Source organism: Vicugna pacos, chromosome 32 (genome assembly GCF_048564905.1).
Source record: "Vicugna pacos chromosome 32, VicPac4, whole genome shotgun sequence".
Taxonomy (NCBI): Eukaryota; Metazoa; Chordata; class Mammalia; order Artiodactyla; family Camelidae; genus Vicugna; species Vicugna pacos.
The window spans coordinates 20,186,235-20,205,152 of NC_133018.1; the positions used below are offsets into that span (position 1 = coordinate 20,186,235).

General features: G+C 44.3%; 1 protein-coding gene across 4 annotated transcripts in view; it reads left to right on the top strand.

The window, feature by feature from the left end:
* DNAH10 (dynein axonemal heavy chain 10) overlaps positions 1 to 18,918 on the top strand; it is a 123,929-nt gene that overhangs the window by 33,664 nt on the left and 71,347 nt on the right. For all 4 annotated transcript variants that reach the window (XM_072953384.1, XM_072953386.1, XM_072953385.1 and 1 more), the window contains 10 exons: positions 2,379 to 2,855; positions 2,969 to 3,127; positions 4,762 to 4,878; positions 5,021 to 5,123; positions 5,606 to 5,784; positions 8,918 to 9,129; positions 12,228 to 12,381; positions 13,534 to 13,767; positions 16,197 to 16,319; positions 17,976 to 18,209. In XM_072953384.1, coding sequence (XP_072809485.1) covers positions 2,379 to 2,855; positions 2,969 to 3,127; positions 4,762 to 4,878; positions 5,021 to 5,123; positions 5,606 to 5,784; positions 8,918 to 9,129; positions 12,228 to 12,381; positions 13,534 to 13,767; positions 16,197 to 16,319; positions 17,976 to 18,209 — 1,992 coding nt within the window. The remainder of the gene's footprint in view (positions 1 to 2,378; positions 2,856 to 2,968; positions 3,128 to 4,761; positions 4,879 to 5,020; positions 5,124 to 5,605; positions 5,785 to 8,917; positions 9,130 to 12,227; positions 12,382 to 13,533; positions 13,768 to 16,196; positions 16,320 to 17,975; positions 18,210 to 18,918) is intronic.

Here is an 18,918-nt window from a genome sequence, read left to right on the forward strand (position 1 = left end):
TTGGCGTGCCCAAGATGGGATTTCTTGGTTTCCTGCCTTGCAACCTGGTCCTGCTCCGGTTTCCCTGCTTCAGGCAACGGCACCAGCTTCAACCGAGGTGCTTGCGCCTAAAACCTGGGAGCCATCCCCGATTCCGCTTTCCTCCCGTCCACCCGCATCCAGCCCATCGGTAAGTCTGGTTGACTCGCTTCCCAACCATGCCTCCGGTCAGTGCTCTTCTCTCCTTTTCCACGGTACCAGACCATCCCGAGGTCCTCATCCCTCACCTGGACGTTGCAGTGATGTTTCTCCAAGCCATTCCCCGCCACAGGTGTTCAGGATTATCCGTGAAAAATTTGAATCATTTCGTCTCATCCCTTGTGTAAAAGCCCCTGGGGACCTCACATGGCACTTAGAACACAAGCCAAACTCCTCCTCTGGGCTGGGAGGCCCCCACCATAATCTGGCACCTGCCTCCCTTTCTGATCGGTTCCGGCCTCTACCCGCCCTGCTGTGCTCCAGCCGAACGCCCCTCCAGCAGGGAACAGCAGCTCCTCCCCGGAGTGGTGACGCCAACTCTTCCCCCTGCCTGGAACCTTCCGCCTCCAGACCTTTACGTGCTGGCTCCTTCTGGTCCTTCTCTACCATCTAACCCTGCTCCCTCTTGCTCCTGGTCCGTTGCACTACCTGACCTTTTCTTATATGTATACTGGCTCATTTATCTTTTGACCATCTCATGCCACTAGAATGCAGGCTGCAGACTTGGAGCGTCTGCTCACTTTTGAATCCCCAGCACCTCGAGCAGCATTTAGCCCGTATTTGTCTCTCAGCCAATGCTTGTCGAGTGAATGTCTGTTGGCAAATAACCCAAAGTTTATGTCTGACCAACACTGGGAAAGCAGGGCCATCATTGTGGATAAGAGATGTCACAACCCCTCAGGACACTAATGTCTTTCTCTTTACTTGGTTCAGGAAGTCAAATATGTTTCAGGCATTTTTTTTTAGCATAAAACTAAGTGTATATGTTACAAGTAGGGAATTTCATTTCACTGTACTTGGAAATTAATCAATAGTTTGCTCGTATTTAGTAATTTGTGCAAATAAGTTATGTAGTAAGCGTCTGTCATATAAATTCTCTTCACTTGTAGGTGTTACATTACCGAGCCTTGTAACTGGACAACAAAATAATTTCCAAGGGGTAAATATATAGGAAAGATTCTCTGTGAAGCATTATGGATGTTAACCGTAATATTTCATGCCGAGTCATTGCCCCCCCCCACCCCTTCGTAGGTGGGTTTGAGGCTTTTTGGTGAAGACTGTTATTTTATCTTCATAAATGCTTTCTTTGAAGCGAAAAAAATACTCACCTATCTTCTTAGAAGATGTTGGAAATGTAGCTCATTAACCAAACTTTCTGCAAGAAAAAAATTATGTCTCAGTGACTTAAGATGCTTAATGACACTATTTGAGCTTCAGGGTCCATCTTTCATGACTGGAAACAAAGAACATGTTTTTAACCAGGATCTAATGATCTCATCATTAGGTGGACATGGTAATACAATCTGTGTTCTAGAGCTGTTGGGAGGATTAAATGAGGTAACGTGTAGAGAGCATCACACAGTGCTTGGCACTCAGTAGCTCTAAATAAATGTTATTGACATTGGTGTTAGTACTACAGTGAGTATAGGATTAGTAGCTGGTGTTATTCCCACTCTTCAGATGGCCACATTGCAGTTCAGGGATGTTACGTGTAACCACCCGGAGATATTACGTGTAACCACCCATCGATTGCTTATGAAGCACACTTAAAAGATCAGAGGCTCTTGACCATGCGGCAGGGAGGTGTCCAATGAACAGATTTGCTCTGGGACCCTGGGGAGTCACTTTGCTTGACTGTATGTTTTTTCATCTGCAAATACGGAAACTAATGTTGTTTTATGCATCCAGACTTAGCTGTGCTCAATCCCATGTCAGACGATTGGCTGGCTGTTGGCTGGGCGCCTTGGCTCTCCTGGGCACGGCTTTTCCTCATCTGGTTGGCTGGCTCGGGCTCGTTCATCTGGTGGTTGCAAGGTTTCAAGAACATGAGAGTGGAAGCTACTGGGCTGCTTGAGCCCTGGGCTTGGACCTTCACAATGCCACTTCACCCATCTGTTCGTTAAGTCCCAGCTAGCCCAGGGCAGGGAAATAGGTCCCCACAATAGACAAGTTTATCAGTGGGCAAAAGTCTCTTAATGGGAGGAACAAAGGACAGTGGTAATTTTTTGCCATGTAGCACCATTTATTAATAATTAAGTGATATCCTTTACTAGCAAGACTTATTACTGAATATGATATAAACATAGGAAGCAAAAATCAGTAACAAAGGACTGTCTTTCCCCCGATTCTTATTTTGCCAGAATTTTGTGCGCTGGATGAACGGCAGCTGCATAGAATGCCCCCCTCAGAAGGGCGAGGAAGAAGAACTTGTCATCATCAGCTTTTACAGTGACATTTCGCAGGACCCTCAGATAATTGAGCAAGCCGTTATGATCCCCCAAAATGTCCACAGGATTCTGGTCAACCTTATGAAGTACCTGCAAAAATGGAAGCGGTATCGACCGCTCTGGAAATTGGACAAAGCCATCGTGATGGAGAGATTTGCCGCCAAGAAACCTCCCTGCGTGGCTTATGATGAGAAGCTGCAGTTCTATACCAGGATCGCCTCCGAAGTGCTGCGCCACCCTCTGATCAAGGATGAGCACTGCGTCCGGCTGCAGCTGGGCCCCCTGGCGCACACAGTCCAGGAAAGCGCCAGGTCCTGGGTGTTTTCCCTGGGGAGACTCCTCAACGAGTCGGCCAAAGAGGAGCTGCATAACCTGCATGAAGAGATGGAGGTAGTGGGCCGCTGGGCTTCGTTAAAACCCCTTTCCATGATTGTCAGGGGCTTCATTTGGTGCTGGGTTTTGTTCCCCCCTGGGTTTATTTAGCAGAACTTTTCTTTTTACAGTTCTTGGCCAAAAACCTGAAGAAGAGCCCCAGTACCCTTGAAGATCTCAAGTCTGTCCTTGCAACCATCGCAGAAATTAGAAGTAAATCCTTAGTCATGGAGCTAAGGTATCGGGATGTGCAGGAGCGGTACCGCACCATGATGATGTACAACTGCTTTGTAAGCCAGCCCTTTTTCTTGAGCATTTTACGGTTGGGTTGAATTCTAAGACCCTTTTCAGAAATCCTTCTGAAGTGGACTGCCATGGATTTGTTTATGATTTTGAGTAAAAAAATGTGGAAGTAAAGCAACCCTACGGTTATTTAAAATCCTAAAAACTTAGGGATTATTGCTTGATCTTGCACGGCTCAAATAGTATTTTTTTAAATTTTTTTTTTTTGTAGACTGGTCTGTATCTGCACCTCATTTTGGTTTGATTTTGCCTCTTTTCTTTCTTCCTTTCTTTTTTTGATGCTAGTTTTCTTTAATAAATAGAAGGCTATTGCAAAATGATAAAGGGAGAGATGGGTCGGGGAGAGGAATAAGACATAAAAGAAACTGGTAGCAGATAATACATCAATTACCTTTATTTAGGGCAGTTAAATGTGGGTTTTAAGGACCTCTAGAAGTCCGGGGGTGAGTTTGAGGGCATCTGGGATCTCCCTGAAAGTGTATGCAAAATTTTGTGTGCTGTGCATCACATAACTCACAAAAAGAATCAACCGGAGAAACAAGCTAGAAGGGAGAAACACGCAGCTGTTACAAGCCATAAATGTGTATTGCATAAAATGTGCATTTCAGCACTTACATTGCTTGAGGGCTCCCACACCTTCACTGAGCAGGAGCCTTGGCTGAACGCTAGAGATCGTCTCTTCAGAGAAGGGCACAGCCATGGCGATCATTTTGTAATGTATAGAAATAGCAAGTCACGAGGTTGTGCACTTGGAACTAATATAGTATCGTAGGTCAGTCATACTTACAGCAAGGAAAAAACAAAAAAGAAGAGAAACTGTTCCTTTCCTTAAAAACTATGTGTTTACCCTGTGATACAGTTTATAGAACAAGGGCAGGTTCAATCTTGGATTCTTGCTTGTATTTACATGTTTTCAGAATAATAAACTGGTTTCCTAGCATCCTCCAAAGGTGGAAAAAAAAAAAAGAAAAGAAAGAGAAAAATGCACAGTATGCAAAATTTATATTTTTATAATTAAAGTCAAAAATTTCAGTTTCGTCTTTGGTTTTCTTTATTCTGTTCAGTAAAATTACTTAAACTTCTGTGTCTTAGAACTCCATTGCTGTCTGCTTATCTTGTCTGTATCTCTTGGTTTCCTTCAAGTAATTTGTATCCTTATCTTCCTGTTATTTCTGATTGAGTTCTGGACATCGTGTAGGACAAATTGTAGAGAGAATCGGAGGCTTCAGATGATGTTACATTTCATCAGAGGAAATTTACTTTTGCTTCTGACAGCACAACTGGGTGTGTTAGCAAGTCAAGATAACTTTATTTTCATCAGAGGTTAAGTTGATTTGAAGCTGGGCTCTACTTTATGAACGGCTTGTCTCTCTAGGTCATTTCTTTCTCTATGTTACCTATTTTTAAAACTTATTTTCTCCTGATTTTATTTTAATTATGAAAATCCAATTTGTATAATTCAACCAGCTTTTTTTTTTTGTATTTCCCTCTGTGGGTTCAAATGGCCTAGCATTTGGTTAACAGAAGCAAGAAGTCCCCGGGGCAGTATCTTTGACCAGAAATTTCAGTTCCAAATTGTTGATCCTTTATTATTTGTTCTGTTTTTTTTTTCTTTTATTAGCCTCCCGATGCCGAGAAAGAACTGGTTGACAAGATTGAGAGCATATGGTTGAATCTGTTTAATGATTCGGTGAATGTGGAGCATGCTCTGGGGGGCATAAAGAGAACTTTCACGGAGGTACCTTTAAATGTCTCACTTTCTGAGTAAGGGTATTGAAAGACATCCACTGGGCTAAAATTTTTTTTTTTTAATTAAAGTTCAGTCAGTTACAATGTGTCGGTTTCACTGGGCTAAATGAACGCAACTCTGCTTTTCTCAGATCACTCGAGGCGAAATATTAAACTACAGGCAACAGATAGAGGATTTCGCAAAACGTTTTTATCGTCAAGGCCCTGGTTCGGTTGGTGAAGACCTTGATACAGGTAAGACGATACCTGTGGGTCTTACTGAGGTATCTGAATATGTTCTGCTTAAGAATTTTATGGGAAGAAAGAGCGGAGCTGTGGTCCTTAACCTTGCCTGTACCCTGTGTTCACCGTGGGGATCTCCAGAAACCACGGCTACCTGGGGGCCAGATCCAAATGCTCTGACTCCACCGGCCTGCACATGAAGAGTTTTAAAAAGCCCCCGTGGGGATTCTAACACGCAGCCCAGGTTGAGACCACTTAGAGGAAGAACACGCAAGAGACAGAATTTTCTAGTGGGAGGAGCTCACAGGTGGAACTGGTTGTAGTTAGAATGACAGCGAGACACGAGTCTGTTAATTCTGCTCTTGTCTTCCCAGCTGGCTTGGCTTCTGTGGATGAAATGATAGGTTTTGCACATCGTTCAGGATTTCGTATTCAGTTTCGTATCCCTTAAAATGGCACGCATTCATTTGTCTACGCGTTTACGTGCTTCCCAGGTGTGGAACTCTTAGCCACATTCGAAAAAGAGATGATGAAACACGAGAAGAACCGTCAGGAGCTGGCTAACGCGGAGAAGCTCTTCGACCTTCCAATTACAATGTACCCAGAGCTGCTTAAAGTGCAGAAGGAAATGAGCGGCCTGAAGACGATTTACGAGCTGTATGCAGGACTCAAGGTCAGTGTCCCCCCGCAGGCTGGGTCTCACTGAAGGGCGGGCAAGAGCCGCTTAAGCCCGCGGCCTTTGGGGCCACAATGGCAGAGAGCCTGGGGGCGGAGTTCCTGGAAAGTCTGGCTCTTGGGACGAGGTAATGGGGCGTGAGTGCTCGTTAATGGGTCCGGGGTTTCCTTTGGGGTGTTGAGAAAGTTCGGGAACTCGACAGGGATGACGGTTGCCTAATGTTCGTTGTGAATGTACTGGACGCCACTAAATTGTACATTTTTAAATGGTGAAAGTGATAAATGCTATGTTTTGTGTATTTTACCACAATAGCGAGAAAGAAGACTCTCCCTTTGGAGGTCCGGGCTTGGTTAAGGTGTGAGGGGAACAGTTTAGTTGGAAGTTGCAATGAAAAGTGGCAAATATTATGTCACTTGGGTGCCCCGTGCAAATTCATTCATTCACTCACTCACTCATTCATTCATTCCTCCACCTGTTCAGTTAGTTCTTTCAAGCCCAGCGCTGTGCTGGTTGGAAAGCAAGGTCCAGAGAGGACACGCATCTCCCGTTCGGTCCCTGGAACCCTCAGGAGAGATGGACTGTGTTAGTGTGTTTTCTCCAGAGCAACGGAACCAATAGGAACCGGGCAGATTTACGAGAAGGAACCGGCTCGTGCAGTCTGGGAGGCTGAGAAGTCCCAAGCAGGGCAGCAGGCAAGCTGGAGACCCGGGAGAAGGGATGGGGCTGTTCCAGTCCAAGTCTGAGCTAGGAGGCAGGCGAAGCCCCGTCCCAGCCCCGCGGCGGTCTGGCAGAGAGAGTGAATCCTCTCTTACTCAGCTTTGTTCTCTCCAGGCCTTCAGCGGGTTGGGCGGGGCCCTGCACAGCGGGGAGGGCCCCCTGCTTTACTCAGGCTATGGATGCAAGCGGAAATCTCATCCCGAACGTCCTCGCAGACACACCCAGGGTAACGCTGAACCAGGCAGCTGGGCAGCCCGTTGCCCAGTCGACGCATAAATCTAACCATCACGCTGGCACACGGGCAAATCACCATACTGCTCTGATATGTGATAGAAATAAGGTGGACAGAGCCCAGAGCAGGCAGGAGGTGGCCCAGGGAGGTGGCGTTTGAGCAAGGCTCTGAATCAGGAGCAGGTTTTTTTTCCCTGGTGCAGTCATGGGGTTTAGGACCCACCCAGCTCATGAGCCTGATCTCATCTTAACTAATTCCACCTGCAAAGACCTTATCTCCAAATGTGGTCACATCCTGAGGTTCTGGGTGGACGTGAATTACGGGGGACACAACTGGGCCCGGGACTGGGGAGCACAGAGCAGGAGAATGAGGACGGAGCCTGGGGTGCTCCAACATCAAATACCGTGAGAGAAAGACCCCAAAAGGAAGGGAGAATGAGCAGCGGCCCAGGCAGCAGGAGGACAAAGGGACGATGTCTCGGACGCCAAGTAAGGAAGGCATTTTGAGGGGTTGGGACTGTCAGGTGCATCAAATGCTGCTGAGAGATGGAGTAAGCAGAGGAGTGAGGAGGGACCGGAGATTTCACATCACAGAGGCCATCCACCACCTTGGAAAGAGCGTTCTGATGGCCGTGGACGCCTGATTGGAGTGGGTTCTAGGCATTACCCAAGAGAAAAGAAAGCGTAGCTCCCTGCAAAGACTTCCACCTGAATATTCATAGCAACTTTATTTGTGATCACCCAAGACTGCAAACAACCCAGATGTCCGTCAGCAAGTGAGTGGGTAGGTAAATGACACTGTGGACTCGGCAATGAAAAGGATCAACTCTTGGTCCACCCACCCAGCAACCAGAGAAAAACAACTTGTTGTGCTGAGATACAAAATTGTGCTTGCTGTATTATTCCACTTACATAAAATTCCAGAACACGCAGACGAATTTATAGTGGTCAGCTGATGGAAGGAGAGGGATGGGAGAGGGTGATGACAAGAGAGGAGGAGGAGACCATCGAGGGTGACGGCGACACATCGATTGCGGTGTGGTTTCACAGGCGTGCACATATGCCAAAACTTAACCAAACTGCGCACTTGAACTGTGAACGGTTTGTTGTATACCAGTTAATCCTCCGTAAAGTTCCAGGAAAACAGAATGGGGAGAGAGAAATTAGAGACACCAAGTATAGACGACTTTTCTGATGTTATAAAGGGAAGCAGAGAAATGGGGAGTCGTAGGTGCAGGGGACACAGGGTCAGGATGATTCTTTTTTTAAAATGGGAGAAATTACAACATGGGTTTGGATACTGATAGGAATGGCCCAGTAAGGAGGAGACGCTGGTGGTAGGAGAGAGAGGGGAGACTTGCTTGAGTGATGTCTGAGCTTGAGAAGGTGGGAAAGGCTGGGATCACAAGTTGTGGTGTGTGTATACACACACACACACACACACACACACACACACAGTGGAATACTACTCAGCCATAAAAAAGAATGAAATAATGACATTTGCAGTAACATGGATGGACCTAGAAATTATCATATTAAGTGAAGTAATTCAGACAGAGAAAGACAAATATCATATGCTATCAAAATTTATATATGGAATCTCAGAAAATTCAACAAACTAGTGAATATAACAAAAGAAGCAGACTCGCAGGTACAGAGAATGAACTAGTGGTGACCAGTGGGGAGAGGGCAGGGGGGAGGGGCACAGAGGTGGGGGAGGGGTCCAGACTGCTGGGTATTACTGGCTATCAGGTAAACTCAGGGATGTGTTGTACAGCATGGGGAACATAGCCAATATTTTGTGATAACTGTGAATGGAACGTAACCTTTAGAAATTGTATAAGAAATTAGAAAATGTATAAAAAATAAATGAAAACTTCTGTTTCTGGTTTCTTACGTCTCCCTTTTCCCTGAAGGAAAGGAAGACATGTTTTTGGATCCCACACATCCTCGGAGACAGCACTGTTTTTGCGAGGGCTTAAAAAAGTTGGAATGCTTTTGCTTGTGTTTCAGAGCCTTGGAATCGATCCTTTGTGAATCAGAGGTGGTTGTGAGGAGATGGGTGATGGTGTTTGGAAAGAAGTGAGCGTGACCAGGGGTTAAGGACTTGCTCTCCTGGTCAAGCCACCTCCAAGTTCCCACGGGCACCTTGCTGAAAGGGTTCTTTCTCACCCATTTCCAGGTTGCAAAGGAGGAGTGGTCTCAGACTCTCTGGATCAACCTGAATGTTCAGTTTCTCCAGGAAGGAATTGAAGGTTTTCTCAAGGCGCTCAGAAAGCTGCCCCGGCAGGTCCGAAACTTATCAGTGGCCTACCATTTGGAAGCCAAAATGAAGGCCTTCAAAGACTCGATTCCTTTACTTCTTGACCTGAAGCACGAGGCTCTGAGAGACAGGTCTGTGGGAGGCGCTTTCATATGCATCTTTGCTTAGCTCTGACGATGCAATGAAAGGTTTCAGTAGCAATACAGGGCTGGGAATATGCAGGGAACGTTTCTATAATATCGCTTCTATGTAAAGTTTCCATAAAATTACCAGCCACAAGGGTTCTTCTATTTAAAAAAAAACAAAAAAACCTGCCAGGTGTAAAGCGGCATTTGCAGTTGCTTTATTTGAAGGTTAAAAAAACAAAACAAAAACAGCAAGGGGTCTAGATCTGCGCCATCCAGCAGAAATATGCAACCCATCTATGTAGTTTAAACATTTCTAGCGGCTGCATTGGAAAAGGAAAAGAAAACAGGTGGAATGCATGGTGAGAGTATATTTCAATCAACCCATTATCTACGAAACATTATCATTTCAACATTAATCAATATAAAACATTATTCACAAGGTACTTTACATTCTTCTTAAAAAAATACATCACACACACACTCAAACCCCTCAAAACCCCAAACTGTTGCAGTCTGGCGTGTGTTTTACGCTTACGGCACATTTCAGATTGGACTCGCCACGTTTCAGATGCCCGGTAGCCACACGGGACCTGCAGCTGCCGTCCTGGACAGAGCAGGTCTCGCTCGTTTTTAATGGAATAGCCAGTCCTGGGAGGTGGCGTGGAGGACATTTGCCTCCCGTTTGCCTGTGATCCTTTGCCACACGGACAGGGATTGTGACTTATAGTCTCCCTGACCTGTTTCCCTGTTCCTCCATCACAATTCCCAAAGGGAGGGCAGATCCGTATGGTGGCATCACGGCTTCATTCCACTTAGTGAGAAAGCCACCCCCGTTTCAGTTCCCTTCCAATTCTGATGACATCAGCGAGAAAGCCTCTCTCAGGTGCTGGTCTATCCTTGGCACCTTTCTACACCTGTAATCTTTCAACAAAGTGCCGGCAGCCCTGGGGCCCCGGTGACCTGGGTTCTGAGCCCATCTTGTCTCTGTGGGACCGGGTACCTGGGACACCCCGCTTTACCCCTCCATTCTTCAGCTAGCTCGAAGGTCAGCTGGCTAGAAGGAAGCATCTTCCAGCTAAAGGTCCCTGTTGTATTTATTTTTTATTTACTTTATTTTTTAGTCCCCCTTAGTCATCTTTATTTTTATTTTTTTAGTATTTATTTTTCTCTTGAAAATTTTTTTATATAGGGGGAGGGTATAGCTCAAGTGGTAGAGCATGTGCTTAGCATGCACGATAGTCCTGGGTTCAATCCCCAGCACTTCCTCTAAAAATAAATAAATAGATAAGTAAAACAAATTACCTCCCCCCCACCAAATTTTTAAAATATAATTTCTAAAGGTTATTTTTCACTCATAGTTTTTATGAAATATCAGCTGTCTTCTCCATATTGTACGATACATCCTTGTAACCTATAAAAAATTACACCCAGTAGTTCATACCTCCCACTCCTCCTCCTCTACAGTGCTCCCCACCCTGTAACCACTAGTTTGTCCTCTATGTCTGTGAGTCTGCTTCTTTTCTGTTATATTCACTAGTTTGTTGTATTTTTTAGATTCCACATGCAAGTGATATTTTAACAGTATTTGTCTTTCTCTGTCTGACTTGTTTCACTTAGCAAAATGCCCTCCAAGTCCCTCTGTGTTGCTGCAAATGGCAAGAATTCATTCTTTTTTATGGCTGAGTAGTACTCCATTTGTGTGTGTGTGTGTGTGTGTGTGTGTGTGTGTGTGTGTGTGTGTGTGTGTTTGTGTGCGCATGCGCACGCGCGCATAGGAGCACACTGCATCTTCTTTATCTGCCCATCTGTTGATGGTAGAAGTCCCTGTTTTAGGATCCCAAACTTGGGTCATTTCTTACCATTTCTGTGCTGTCCCCCAGCATCACCTATGCTGTCATTACTTTATATATATTTTCCTGTTGGCTCCTTTCTTTCTTTCTTAAGTGAATGTACTATAAAAAGAAGCTTAAACCAACAGCATAAATGGAAACCCAAAAAGCTCTTGCTATACATGAAAAATCATTATAAAAACTTTTTTTTTAGCTTAAAACTATTGCTGGAGCCAGGGAGGGGCCTGTGCTGGGAGGCAGGGGAATGGCGAGGCGGAGGTGCTAAAGGCCCCGCAGCGCCGGGCTCAGACTCTCGCTGGTGTCATCCGGAGGGGTGGGCGGGGGCTGCAGAGGAATCTGTCTCCCTGGCGACTCTGTCCCTGGACGCTGTGTCACCTGTGGGCCCTGAACCCCCCACGGGGGTCATGATTCCTGTACTTCATCTCGGCTCCTGGGCTAGACTTGGGACTAGAGAGAGAAGAAAACAGTAGATTCTCCTTTCTGGCCGTTTCTGCGTGTGCCCAACAAAACCCAGAGCTTTTGCGCTGACTGCTTGTATGCTGGGCACCTGGCCTTCTGCTGGTCCGGCGCCACGTTTAGCTGCCTTATGATATTCATTCCTTATTGTGAGCCTTCAGGGGAGGCTAGACTGGGCCGAGAGCAGAGCTGCGTGATGCTGCGTCTGTCCTGATCCTCCTGCCTACAGGAGCCCCCTTCTTACTTTATCCCTCTGTGGTTTTTTCCCATAGGACTCGGGACAATTTGCGGTTATTTAATTTATAGGTTTGCTGTATCAGTCACTGACTGTCTCCCCAAGTAGTTGGTAGTGTTCCCGAGGGCAGGAACCAGGGGCCTTGCCTTTGAGTCACCCTGAACCCCCAGCAGCCAGCCCCCTGCCTGCACAGAGTTAGCACTTGCTGAATATTTATCTGACACACCGGCACTCATAATTTACACCAGGGTCCCAAGCAGGCTGAGCGAGCCAGTGGAGACGGTGACAGAAGCAGTGACTGAAGAATGAAGAGCTGTGCATCTTCTCAGATGGTAGCAGGGACCAGCCATCTAAGAAAATATCTTGCCGGATGTTTTCTGGGCTTAATGCTCCAGCCAATGGGATTTTGGAAAACTTTGGAAATAATATTTCCTCGTATTTTAGTATCCCATTATGAGGAGTGTTTATAATGGGATTTGTCCTGGGGGTGGTAGGGAGAATTGTTAAATCCATCACTAAACTCTGTAGATATAAAGATTTTAATGTGGACGCACCTTCAGGCATTGGAAAGAGCTCATGGAGAAAACAGGCGTGGTTTTTGAAATGACCGAGACGTTCACCTTGGAAAACATGTTTGCTATGGAGCTGCATAAACACACGGATGTTCTCAGTGAGATCGTCACATCGGCCATCAAGGAGATAGCCATCGAGAAGGTAGGGCTGTTTTCAGTTATGAACCAGTGTGAAAAAAATAAAAGAATTTTGTTCCTCCTTAACACAGGCACTTAGGACTGAACCCAGGACCTTGTGCACACCAGACCCGCGCTCTACCCGTGAGCCCCCCACCCCGAGAATTTTCTTTTTTTATTCAAAGAGAAAGCCTGTTTGCTCCGGTACCTGCGATGGTTGAGCAATAAAGAATTGGTTGTTCTAGAAATAGACTTTCTGCCTCAGTTAAATGTTTTGGTTGTTCTTAATTATAGTTTCACTTTTGACTTAGTTGTTAAAGAAATAAGGGGTGTTCGTGGTTGAGAAGTGAGAAAATAAACAAATCGTTCGTAATTCCACCCCTGGAAGATAAGTTATTAACATTTTAGTGTATGTCTTTTAACACTTTAAAATGCACGCACACGTGTATACACATCTGTACGCACATACACATATATCCACACATGTATACATAACACACAAACGTATAAAATACACACATGGACACACCCATTCATGAATATTATGCCCACATACATGCCCACACATATACACATACATGCACACACATAATGTACCCACATACATATATCACACACGCATATGTGCACATGCACACATATACACATGCAGATATGCACACATAGACACATATATACACACATACACATTAATAGTGACAGGGTGTTTTTCGAAAATGTAATCAAAACAGGCATATTAACTTGTAAAATTTGATTTTCTTGCTTAACAGTAAACACAGGGCTAGGATCTCATGAATATGCACATTGGAGGCAGATCACAGAATTTAGACCCTGGTTCTGGCGCTCAGCAGCTGAGTGCACTTGGCAAGCTGAGCCCCTCTTTGACCCCCCCTTCCCGCCTCTGTAAGTTGTGGGTAATGATAACCCCTCCCTCACTGGGGTGCTTTGAGGACTAAGGGAGATCATGGCCGGCGGGTCCTTGCCTGGCACGTAGCAGTGCTTGGCAAATGATGACTAGTTTTACCAGGACAGAATCTGCTTATTCGGAACACTGACCCAGGACTCCGGGTTGAAGAGATGATCCGTGGCAAACTCAGGACGTTTGTTGGGTTGTTGGGTTGGTGTTCTGTTTTTTCAGTTCGCGTGCCCGAACCATTCTTTTCATGTTCCCGATCAGGCTGTGAAGGAAATCCTGGACACGTGGGAAAATATGAAATTTACCGTAGTCAAGTATTACAAAGGCACCCAGGAGCGAGGCTACATCTTGGGGTCTGTTGACGACATTATCCAGTGCCTGGATGACAACACTGTCAACCTGCAGAGCATCTCAGGAAGCAGATTTGTGGGGCCTTTTCTGCAGACTGTTCACAAATGGGAAAAAACACTTTCTCTAATAGGGGAGGTCATTGAGGTGAGGAAAAACACACAAAAGATGGAGAAGAACTGGTTCTCAGTGGGAAAGAACCTTCCTCTGAGAATATTTTGTGCTCAGAAAGTCTTTTATACTTTTTCTGTCTTTGATTTATTTGGTGGGGAGGATGGGTGCATGATTAGAGGAGCCAATCTGAGTTTTTATTTCAATGAATTCATGTTTAACTTCCAAGATTTCTAATTGGTGCTTTTTCATATGTCCATATTCTTGTTTAATACTGTTCTGTTCTTGTTGCAAGAATACTCTCACCTCCTGTATCTCATGGAAGAATCTAAACATATTTAAGGCCTTTTTATGATTTCACTCTACTTTTTATTTTCTGAGGCCAGAATTCCACTCCCCACCCTTTTTTGTGTGACTGTCATGGTAGTGAGTTTTTGTCTGTGTGATTTTGGTTTTTTTAAAGTTCATTTTAACATAAATTTTTTTTTTTGTCTGTGCTTGCTTCACTGTTTCTCCAACCTGGCTGTCACGTTGGGCAGCATGTCTTACATTAGGTAGTTTGGGGCTTTCTTCCTTTGTGTCCAGACCTCTGTGAGCAACCCAGGCTCATTCTACCAGTTTTGTGTGGCTGTCTTGTGTCCCTCCCTAGACCCCAGGCAAGTGCCTTGTTCCTGGCCACACCCTGAGCATGGGGTGGGATGATGCCAGGCCTGGTTCACTGGCCAGGAGAGTGGTCCAGGCCTGCACCTCCATCGTGCATGGTCTTCCTTCACTTGCTTTTTTAAGTTTGTTTTTTGTTTCTTATTTTTTTATTAGTGGAAGCCATTAGCTAGGATATAGTACTGCTTGTTTTCTTTGTTAACAACCATTTAAAAAAATTGATGTGAAATTTGCATAACATGAAATTACCCGTTTAAAAGTGCACAGTTCAGTGGCATTTAGCACACTCACAGTGTTGTGCAACCACCACCTCTATCTAGTTCCACAACCTTTTCAGCATCTCAAAAGAAATTCCCGTACCCATTAAAAGCCAGTTACTTCCTACTTCCCCTCCCTCCAGCCTCTGGCAACCACTAGTCTATTTTCTGTCTCTATGAGTTTTCCTATTTTGGATAGTTCATATAAATGGGATCATGTCATATGTGGCATTTTTATTGACGTATAGTTGGTTTACAATGTTGTATTAGTTTCTTGTGTACAGCACAGTGATTCAGTTATACATTTATATATTCTTTTTTTCGTGTTAGGTTATTACAACCTATTGAATATAGTTCCCTGTGGTATCCAGCAGGACCTTCTTATTTATCTGTTCTGTGTATAGTAGTTTGTATCTGCTGATCCCAAACTCCCAATTTATCCCTCCCCCCCTTTCCGCTTTGGTCATCATAAGTTAGTTTTCTATGTCTGTGAGTCTGTTCCTGTTTTGTAAATAAGTTCATTTGTGTCATTTTTTAACATTCCACGTATAAGTGATAGCATGATATTTGTCTTTGACTGACTTCACTTAGTATGAAAATCTCTGGGTCCATCCATGTTGCTGCAGTTGGCATTATTTCATTCTTTTTTTTTTTTATAGCTGAGTAACTTTCCATTGTATGTATACACTACATTTTCTTTTTCCATTCCTCTGTTGATGGATATTTAGATTACTTCAATGTCTTGGCTTTTGTAAATAGTGCTGCAGTGAACATCGAGGTGCATGTATCTTTTCAAATTGGAGTTTTCTCTGGATATATGCTCAGGAGAGGGATTGCTGGATCCACATGGTAACTCTATTTAGTTTTTTAAGGAGTTTCCATACTGTTTTCCATAGTGGCTGCACCAAATTACATTCCCAACGTGTGGCCTTTTGTGTCTGGCATCTTTCACTCAGCATCTTGTTTTCAAGGTTCATCCACGTTGTAGCCTGTATCAGGGCTTCCCTCCTTTTTAGGGCTGAATCATGTTCTATCATATGGATGGACCACCCGTTTTGTGCATCCAGTCACCTGTTGATGGACAGTCGGGTTGTTTCCACCTTTTGGTGACTGTGAGCAGTGCTGCTCTGAGCACTTGTGCACAACTGATTTTTGGGTCCCTGTTTTCAGTTCTTTTGGGTCTATGTCTAGGAGTGGAATTGTGGGTCACATGGTATTTGGATCTGTTTTTGCGTGGGTTTCTGCGCAGTCTGACCTTGGTTCCTCTGGGTCACAGGGCTCCCACCCCTGCTTATATCTAGAAGCTTCCTTCCTGTCCTGGGCTGGTGTGGAGCGTTTTCTTTTGCTTTTAAGTGTGGCGGTGTGTTTTGGAGTGTTTCCCTAGGCCTCCTCCACCATTCCTGTATATTTGGAAAGGAGCGTATGTGCTCTGTCTTGCCTGGAAAGTCTTTTGACCTGAATTGATTTAAATCTGTCCCATGTTAGGGTGGGGTTTTGCCACACTCACCTTGAGATAACTGTGTTGACCATAACACTGTGCGTTGACAGATTTGGATGCTGGTTCAGAGAAAATGGATGTATCTGGAGAGTATCTTTATCGGTGGAGACATCAGATCGCAACTTCCAGATGAGGCAAAGAAGTTTGACAACATCGACAGAGTATTTAAAAGGGCAAGTGACTGGCTTCTACTTTAGTCCTGGAAGAAGGGTGCTGATTTGACACACTTTTACTTGCGTATTTGTGTGTAGTGTTTCACCTGATGATAGCTTCTGAATTTGTCTGTCATTATATACGACCTGAATCTGTTCAGTAAAAATTTCCCTTTGATCTTAAGCCACTGGCATATGGCACTGAAACTTTTTAATCTTTATTTTATATTATAAAAATAGTACTTGTTTATAAAGCTTGGCAAAAGGTAGAAAAGCAGGAAAAAAATGTATCTACCATAGTTCCATCACCTTTAATATGTCATTCATTTCTTTTATGTTTTTTTCTATGATATGGGTTTAAAAACAATTGTAATGCTATTTTGCATAATTTCATCTTATAATTTTCTCTTAATATTGGGAGAAACATAGTTCGCATTATGAAACCATCTGATGAAATATTTTAGTGTCTTTATGTAATGTTCCAGTGAGCGGCTTGACATAGTTTAGTGGATTATTGTCTAGTAACTGGACATCTTGTTTGAAGGGAAGTTCTTTGCTTTCATAATTAATTTGCAGGTTTGTGCCTAAAGCTTTTTCTGTATTTAGGATGAATATCTTACGATAGATTGTTAGAAAGTGAATTACCCATGAAAGACTATGCTCATTTTAAAGTCCTTTCCAGAAAGGGTTGTACCAGTGGTCGCGGCTGCTAATGATTGAGGGGGGCGGGATTTTAACCCAGCCCACCTGACCTCAAAACCCGGGGGCTCTGCTGCTGCTCAGTGATGCTGTTGTGTTTTTCAGTCACAGGCAGCCAGTTCATGTTTCGGTCCCCTTTATCCACTAGAGTTCATGTTTTTTTTTCTTACCCATCCACAGAAGCTTTTTTTTAAATGTAAAAAATTACAGAACAGATACCTATTCAGTATAGGATTTAGATATTATAAAAAAGCAAAAAAAAAAAAAAAGGCAGAAAAAAGAAAAGAAAAAAATGCCCATACTCCCATTGCCCAAGATAACATTTAATAGTTCAGCATGTATCTTTCTAGAATTTGTTTATTCCTATGTAAACATATCTATAAATATATAATTATTCTTTGAAATTGGATCATTCTTACCAATATGATCTCTTAAAAATTTAACATCCTTGTCATATATTTTAATAAATAAACATCTAAATCGTCACAGTGAATTATTGCCCTAACTCCCTCTTGTTAAACATTTAAGCTATTTGCTTTTCTTTTTTTTTTTTGCCATTATAAAGAGCACTGCAGAGAATGTTCTGGTGAATAAATTGCTCAGAGTGGAACTGCTGGCTTCTGTCATCCAGCAAATGTTGGTGGGGGGCCTGCTGTGTGCAGACACTGTTGTAGGCACCTTGGGACACAGTGAGCAAAAGACAGAAAAATCCCTACCCAGGCCAGCTGACCTTCTAGCAGGAAGAAGGAAAAAAAATCAGAAATAAGCAAACTACATGTAGTTTGCTTATTTCTACGTGAGAAGGTGCTTATTTAAACACTTAACGAATGGCCCTTGCCCACTTGGCCTCCCCGAGGGCCACAGTTGTGGGTCGTCAGTCTTACTCTGCCCCGTCGGGGCCCCAGGAGATGCCCGCCTGGGGCAAGAGCAGGCTTCCTGCTTCCGCAGCTTGACGGCTGTCCTCTCGACCTTGTCCAGATCATGAGCGAGACCTTGAAAGACCCCGTGATCAAGAGATGCTGCGAGGCCCCGAACCGCCTCAGCGACCTGCAGAACGTCAGTGAGGGCCTGGAGAAGTGCCAGAAGAGCCTGAACGACTACCTGGACTCCAAGAGGAACGCCTTCCCCAGGTTCTTCTTCATTTCTGACGACGAGCTGCTGAGCATCCTGGGGAACAGCGACCCCCTCTGCGTCCAGGAGCACATCATCAAGGTCTGCGTAAGCTCTGTCACTCAGCTCCTCCGGGCTCTCTACACGGTTCTGTTCAACCCACAGGCTTAAGAGTGTGAAATGCCACTGGGGTTTTCGCTAGAAGCATAAGTCTGACCAAATCCACCGTAGTCTGAAGTTACACCAGCACTCAGCTGCTATTTGTTGCTCTGTTTCCATGGTCCTCCGAGCAACATGTTTTTAGAGAAATTAAAACAATACAGAAGTACACAGACTAATATAGGAAGCAGAGAGGTAATACAGGAGAGTGGTTTAGCACACGGACTGTGGCGCGAGCTTTCTGGATTCAAATCCTGGCTCTGCGTGGATTTGCTGTGTGACCTTTGGCAAGTGACTTAACCTCTCTGGGCAACCATTTCCTTATCTGTAGATGCAGATAACTCTAGTAGTTATCTGCTTCAGTGGGGTTGTTATAAAGATTAAATGAGTAAATATTTTTAAAGGACTTAGAATAGTGCCTGCCTTACAATGTTCACTAAATCACCTTATCTCCTACCCAGAATTGACAGTTGTTACCATTTAGTCAACTTTTGCTTTGTCTTTCTCTTTTTTAAAATAAAGTTTTAGAGATAAAATTGACACACTGTTTGTCCCTCGTTCCTGTCCACACTTCTTCCTCTGCTCTCAAGAGGCAGCCACTATCATGGCTCTGTTGTTAATTCCTTCCAGCCCGTGTTTTCATGCATTAATA